We start from the raw sequence: 7,905 nt of genomic DNA, 5'->3' as shown, positions 1-7,905 counted from the left end.
CTACGTAAATCTTTACATAGACTACAGGGACCAAATAAGGAACGCGAATGGCGGCTCCCTATGGGGGCCACCATTTGCGTACGCGCTTTTTTTTTTTAAGTCACCCGTGATAGGCTACGTGACGATTAACGTAGCCTATCACAGCTGACTTTGCAGATCTAGCCGTGATAGGCTACGTAAATCATTACGTAGCCTATCACGGGGCTTTTTTTTTTTCCTTTTTAAGTTCGTGGCTGGGGAGATGGGGTGCTTCTCCCTGGCCTGAATTTCGGCCGGGCGAGGCAGGAAGCCTCCCCACCCCAGCCTGAACTTCGGGGGGAGAAGCGAAGTGCCTCCCCACCACTGCGAAGCAAGCTGCGAGACCAGGTAAGTGACTTTCGTGCATCCCTAGATGTAGTGCTGGCCACCAATTTGGATGACTTTAAAAGGGAGTTAGACAAATTCCTGGAGGAAAACACTATCAATGGCTACTAGTCCTGATTGCTATATACCACCTCCAGTACCAGAAGCAGTGAGCCTATGTACACCAATTGCTGGGGAATATGGGCCAGAGGGTGCAGTTGTGCTCATGCCCTGCTTGTGGGTTCCTGGATGTCAGCTGGTTGGCCACTGTGTGGCCTATGCTGGTCTAGATGGACCCTTGGTCTGATCCAGCAGGGCTCTTCTTAGGTTTGCTGCTCCCGACAAACATTCAGACTAGGGCTGTGCATCCCTTCGGTGCAGAATCTAAATACCAAAGCAAAACAGGGTGTCTCGGGGGTGGTTCATTGTGATCCGAAGCAGATCAGACCACCACCGAGGTGGTCCGAAGTGAAGCAGGTCACTGTCAACAGGCCTCTGTCCGCCTCAGAGATTCGGAGCTGTTCTGAAGCCTTCTGAAGCCCAGTCACCTGTCTCAAAATGTATCAACTTGTGAAAGATCGGGGAGGGAGTAAGGAGGCGGATGGAAGGGAGAAGAGGAGAGGAGGAGGGGGGACAGGGGAAACTGTGAGCCTTGGCGAATGGCAACTCTAGTTAACCCAGCAGTCTCCGATCAGTGAGAGTGTGTGTGGGGGGGTGTATTGGAGATCAGCCTGCATTTGCTTCTTTGCAAGAGTGCTGGTTAGAGTTGGCTAGTTGGCAAGAACTGTCGTATGTGTGTGTGTTGTACTGTATCTTTGTCGTTCTTCTTTCCCACCCATTCCTTCTCAATTCAATTATTCGCTTTCTTTCTTTTCTACATTCTTTATTTAAAAAACCAAAAACATTTAAAAAGTACTTTAGTTCCCTCCTTTCCTTGCCTTGTTCTTTGGCTCCCACCCCACCGTTCTAAATTCAACCATTCTTATTACTTTCCCCTTTCTCTCTTTCTTTCTTTCTTTCTTTCCTTCCTTCCTTCCTTCCTTCCTTCCTTCCTTCCTTCTTTCTTTCTGATTCTTCATTTTTAAAATATATATATTAAAAAGTACTTTTATTTCCTGCCTTGCCTTCTTCTTTCGAGTTTTCCCTTTCTTTCTAGATCAGATAGATAGATAGATAGATAGATAGATAGATAGATAGATAGATAGATTTCCTTGTTCTTGCCCCCACACACCATTCTCAACTCCTGTATTCCCTTCCCATTTTTGAACTCTATATCTTTTCCCCCAAAAAAATAAAAACACTTTTCTTATCTTGTAGGTAGTTCTGTGTTTGCTTTTGATTTGCTTGTGTCTGTGTGTCTGTGTGTGCTTGTGTCATGGTCAAGCAAACAGTGTGTGGCACTACCCACAACTCCACATTTCAAAATACAGTGGGCAAAGCACTACACACATTAACATATATTATTTACATTTCATACTGCATTGTGTGGCAAAGCAAGCCCAATGTGAGGCAAATTCGGGGTCTTGGCATGGGGGCAGCTGGTGGGCGAGGTTCTGCTGGGACCCTTTTGTGCAACCAGTGAAAGGTTATAGTCCTTTGCTTTGAGAATTTGTGTTGAAAAAAGCACATTTTACCTCCACCTTGCAAAGAAAGAACTCTGCCAGCCTGTTTTCCCAGGTATTGTGTTTTCCATTCAGCCAAAGACAGCTGGAGGTCATCTACTGTGAAGCTCAGTAAAGTAGTATAAAGGGAGAGGGGTTATTTTCACTTCAAATAAGACTATACCTGAGATTAGGGATAGTGACCTTCTCCTAATCCCTGCTTAAACACTGAAATCAGTCCTTTGCTTTGAACTTCTGAGAATAGCAGATTTTATCTGTTCCTAGCACAAAAACTACTTGACCCAACTGTCTGTAATTTGGCAAATGGAATCCCATCCACAGGGACTGACAGGTCTCCAGCTTTCATGAACCTCTGCAGAACCACTGAAAAGTTATAGCTCTTTGCTTTAAGAGTGTTTGTCAAAACAATCAAAATTGTTTTGCACCTAGTGCAAAAACAACTTTGCCAAACTGTCTGAAATTTGGCAAGTGGAATCCACTCCCTGGGCACTGCCAGATTCTCAGATTTCATGAATTTATCATGAAAATTAATAATGTTATAGCTGTTTCTGTTTTCCAATGCAAGTCAACGGGAAAATGTGAAATTCACATTCACAAAATCATACAAATATCCGAATCCCACTTCAGCTCTGAATCCAAAGAGAAGCGGATAGGGCCCAAATCAGTCCAGAGTGAAGAAGGTCCAAGCCAACATCAAATGATTATGTAACGATCGGCTCTTCTGAGATTTATATTGCCTTAAAGGGGCATTAGATTTATAAAAGTAAGTAGATGGCATTTTGTTTTCTTTGAATGGAGGCTGAAAGTATGACTGATCTATTTTCATTCCATTTATCGTTTTGCAGTTTGCTAGATCCAAGGTACTGGCACATCCTGTCCTTCTTGTTTGCCATTCAGGAGATCAACCAGAACCCCAGGCTCTTACCCAACATCACCCTGGGCTACGACATCTATAAGTCCAATTTCAATGGAAGAACCACTTCCTATGCTATGCTACAGCTGGTTACTGGTGGGGAAAGCAATCTTCCAAATTACAACCGTGGGAGAAAGAATCACATGCTGGCTGTTCTTGAAGGGGCTGAATCTGACCTCTCCATCCTGATTTCAACCATGTCGAGCATCTACAAAATCCCACAGGTGTGAATTGGGGGTGGAGAGGATGCCAGGTGCACAAAAATGTAAGCTGAGCACTTGCTTGGCTCTGATTCCACTTCAAAGCAACTCTGCCCACTGGGGAAGCTGGAGTGTGTGCTGGAGGTGAGGAGTGGCAGCGGTTGAGCTTTGGAATAGGAGCCAAGGCATCAAAAAGTGAGGTTGGAGGCAGACCATAATCAGTTCTGGTCTCAGGGGTTGGAGTGGTGGGGCAGTTTCCTGGGAACCATGGGCCAAGAACCCTTATAATCCCAACTTCTAATTGTTTGGTGGCACTGGGATGGAAGAAGGGCCAAACCAGAATTTGGCTCCAATGTGCAGTTTTCACCTACCACGTTAAATTGCCCATGGAAGAATCTTCCAGGGTTCGTCCTCATCTTCCATGGTTCTTAAGCACTTGTTGAAAAGATTCCCAACTCCTCACTGCTGAAGTTACACTAGAACATAGGGACATCGGCACGATGCAGATGGCAACAGGGGAGAGGATAAAACAAGGGTGGGTGACATGCATAGAGCCCCCACAAGGTCACTGCTATGACTAGGCTGCTCTATTTCCCCACAGCCTGCTACCCAGATTATGCTGGGACCCATTTCAGTCTGGTTTCAGGCCAGGGTACAGCACTGAAACAGCCTTGGCTGCTCTGTCTGCCAACCTACTCCAGGTGAAAGACAGGGGGAGTACTACACTGTAGATTTTCCTGGATCACTCAGCGGCTTTTGATGCCATTGATCATGGTTTTCTACTGGATCGGCTTTGCAGGATGGGAGTTGGGGGCACTGTGCTACAATGGTTCCATTCCTACCTGCTGGGCTGATTCCAGAGAGTGGTATTGGGGGATTCCTGTTCTACCCCATGGTTATTAAGCTGTGGGGTGCCACAGGGTTCTCTTCTATCCCCCATGCTGTTCAACACGTATATGAAGCTGTTGGGAGAGGTCATTAGGAGTTTGTGGGTGGGGCGTCACCAGTACGCTGATCATACTCAGCTCTATTCCTCCTTGTTGTCGGCTGAAGCGGTGAAGGTGCATGACCAGTGCCTGGAGCCTAGAATGAGCTGGATGAGGGCCAATAAACTGAAGCTAAATCCTGACAAGACAGAAGCTCTGTGGATTGGTTGCTCCTCTCCCATGGATTGCTGTTCCTCCTCAGAATCAGAACTGCTCTGGGGTTCTATCAGCTCAGTTTCCACCCTGACACACAGTTGTAAAAACCAATTAGAAATAAGCGAACAGGCACACAACTGTAAATAGTCAAGTAATAATAATATAATGTTATAACAATATGAACACACAATTAACGCAGTGGGTGCTAGTGATCTATTTAAAATAGATTGTTGTTGGAACTGTGTAATTATACATAGGAAAACAATATGAAGACAATTGTACATATATTGGAAGATAACAGAAGCATCTGTATCACAGGTATATACATATAAATATTATAATTAGTTCAAGGATCTCAAAGCCCATCCAAAAAGTCTTACAGGAATCCGGTGTAATCCTGTTTCGCATATGAGTTGCTTCTTCAGATAAATAATAACTGTAAAGATATTAGGATATTAAGATCTATAGCTCTCTCTCTCTCTCTCTCTCTCTATATATATATATATATAGCTCTCTCTCTCTCTCTCTCTCTCTCTCTATATATATATATATATATATACACACATATGCACACACAGCCACACACCTGTGTGTGTATGCATATGCACATATGTACACACACAGTATTTGTTGCATTTATATTCACACTAGTTGTCAGTTATCATCCTAATATATACATGTACAAAAACAGTATTTCAAATAAACACAAACGTTCTTGTTAGGTATTGTTGCCATAATCTTATCAAAAATTATTTACGAGAAAGCAGGACTGTACTTCATAAGCAAGGAAATTGTTTCAATACACCATCCTTAGACTGGACAAAAAATGCTGTGGCAGTAAAGTAATCTGAATAGTTTTTCAAAAGAAGCCACTTAAACCGCTGGCATAGCTTACATTTTATCTCATAGAGCTTCCCAGAGCTAAGAAAGAACAACACTTAAAGCATGTAATATCGGTAAATTACCGAAAAATGTCTTTGAAATGAGACACAAAGTAACCAAACAAACCTCAGACCACAGGCTGACAATTTCTCCTGCTCTCCTGTGTTGATTTTTTTTTTTTTACTTATACGACAATTAAAATTGAGGGAATTCTTTGGTGAAAGTGAACAGTCAAGATCTTCTCCCTTCCAACAAAGGTCGAAATGTATACCAGCTATCACTAGTCCCTATGTTCAGGTTTTTTAACAGCTGGTCCTTGGGGATATAGAACATATTGAACATGGCTTTTTACCAAAGCCTTTGAGGGCTAAATGCATTCCCTAGCACATTGTTTTAACTGTTTTTATTGTTTTAGATTTTAACTGGTTTTCGCTTGTTTAGTAGTTGAATATGTTTTAAGTGTTTAAATTATTTATTATTTTATGCTGTGTACATTGATTTTACCTGTAGGCAGCCCTGAGAGTGCCTTTGGGATGCTTTTTCTTTTGAGACGGGGTGGAGACGCTTGGGTTCCATTGACAAGGAGACTAGTGTCCTTTGGCAAGTCACACAAAGAATGGCTGCACCAGAAGGGATTGTTGGGGTATTTTGGCAACCCACCTCAACATCTACCCCGCACCTATCATAGTGACATACATTTTCTTAGATGTTAATAATTTATGGTCAACAACTATTTGATCTTCAGTTTTATTTATCTATTTACACAGCATTAAAAACAAGGTATGAAAATGAAAGAACAATAGAACTGTGCAGAGAAAAAAAAATCAAATTAAAATCAGCAACAGAATGAAAACCATACAATATCCTGGAGAGAGGGAGAAAGAGAGAGAGAGAGAGAACCTAAACACCAGTCTTTTCCTTCCTTCACTAGATGAGTTATGGCTTTGTTGCACATGTTCTTAATGATAAAACTCAGTTTCCTTTTGTCTACCGGATGGCACCAAAGGAAGAATCCCAGTACCCAGGGATTGTCCAGCTCCTCCTGTTTTTCGGATGGACGTGGATTGGCCTTTATGCTCTGGACACTGACAATGGAGAGAGGTTCATGAGGGCCTTGACACCCCTCATGATCAGCAGTGGAATTTGTGTGGCCTTCTCAAAAAGACTACCACGAAACATCTTGTACCAAATGTCCGAGAATGACCTACCTGTCATGTGGAGAACAGTCACAGTAATGGTTTTCTATGTGGACTCTCACTATGGCTTTTTTCCAATTATCCGTATACAAAGTATACTTGAAAAGAACCAAACTGGGGCAAAACTTTGGATCACAACAGCTTTTCCGGACATTAACATTATCTTGTGTGATGAACCTTCTTACTTTCCATTCCTCCATGGTTCTTTGTCCTCCATAATGAAGACCCCCAAAAGGACAAAATATGAATACTATGAACCATTATCTTTTGCTACTAAAGAGTTTTGGCAAAATGCCTTTCACTGTTTCTATTCGAAGCATACATTATCCAAGAAAAGTTGGACAAGATGCACAGAGAAAGAGCAACTGGAGATGCTGCCCCAGGAAGAGACTGAGAGAGCCCTGTCTCAAGACAGCTACAGTACCTACAACAGTGTCCAAGCTGTGGCACATGCCTTAGATGCTGCATATTCCTCCCAATCAAAATGGTTGTTGATGGTGGGTGGAGGGGGCAGGCTGGAACGTCAGAGGCTGCAGCCATGGCAGGTACTCCCTTCTCCTTTTGCAAGACCACTGCCAGTGGAAGCTCACGTCTCCTATTTAAGTAGAGCTGAGAATCAGCTCTGGGTTTCAGTCACAAACACTCAGACCACTGAAAGAGCTAGCCAGTGTGCTGAACCCTATCCCCAAAATGGATTTCATTCATTCATTCATTCATTCTTTCATTCATTCATTCATTTATTGTATTTTTATCCCACTCCTCAGCCAAAAAAGGTTCCCAGAGTGGCTTACAATCAATGAACAAAGTAGACAGTCCCTGCCTGCAGGCTTACAATCTAAAAAAGATACAACACACAGGGAAAAGGCAATGGGGAGAGGAGAAAAAAGAATTAGGTAGACTGTCAGCGGGGCTGGTGGGATGGCCCTGTCCCTCCCCATCACCCAAAGGAGGGGCATTCCAAATGGAGCAGAACCTGATGATCCCTTTGCCTGCTCCCCCACTCCTTCTTCTTCCCCACAGGGCCTCGGATAGCTCCTGTAGAGTTCTGACTGAAACCCAGCGCAGAGTCACATGCCCATTGAAATAAGACCCACCAGCCTCTACTGACCGCTACAGATGCCAAAAGATTCAGGATATAAATGACGGTGCATGTGTTAAAGCATGTAATCATGTGTACTGTGTACTAGCAAGCATCAATGCTTCTTCTTTGCCTCCTCAAGTAGTCTCCCCGGGGAGTTATTCTGAGTGATCCAGAGATTATAAATGCACTCTTCTAAAAACGGTACCCTGGACCACCCAGGGAAGAGTTGTTACCTTTTTTTGAAGCATGTCGTGGATAAATCATTTGTGATTGCAGTAAACATGATCCTGTTCCTGTAGCAGATTCCATTGGGGTGTCTGATGCCTCTTCCTGCCTGATCTTATGAGAACCATTTCTGTTATAGTGCTTGATAAAGTGGGCAAGGTACTTCCAGAGAGGCCCCCAATCATGTGCCCTCTCAACCCTTCCCCTTCATGGTGAATGAAAGCAAGCTGGGGGGCAGGAGTAGGTGCGGCATATTTGAAGGCTCTCGACTTCCCCTCTCAGTGAATGAGGCATCATCTCTC

The 7,905-nt window shown here is 43.5% G+C and overlaps 1 protein-coding gene across 1 annotated transcript; it reads left to right on the top strand.

The window, feature by feature from the left end:
* The first annotated feature begins 216 nt into the window (after positions 1-216).
* LOC146356374 (vomeronasal type-2 receptor 1-like) lies at positions 217-7,679 on the top strand. The gene is made up of 3 exons (XM_084832608.1): positions 217-366; positions 2,862-3,101; positions 5,869-7,679. Exon 3 carries the CDS (start codon positions 6,033-6,035, stop codon positions 7,095-7,097), a length of 1,065 nt encoding a protein of 354 aa, XP_084688734.1. The 5' UTR covers positions 217-366; positions 2,862-3,101; positions 5,869-6,032; the 3' UTR covers positions 7,098-7,679.
* The last annotated feature ends 226 nt before the right edge of the window (positions 7,680-7,905 follow it).

The sequence above is a fragment of the Heloderma suspectum genome, chromosome 2, assembly GCF_057233095.1.
Source record: "Heloderma suspectum isolate Gila_16-S chromosome 2, 16-S_ref, whole genome shotgun sequence".
NCBI classification, from domain to species: domain Eukaryota; kingdom Metazoa; phylum Chordata; class Lepidosauria; order Squamata; family Helodermatidae; genus Heloderma; species Heloderma suspectum.
This window is presented reverse-complemented; position numbering and strand designations above follow the sequence as displayed.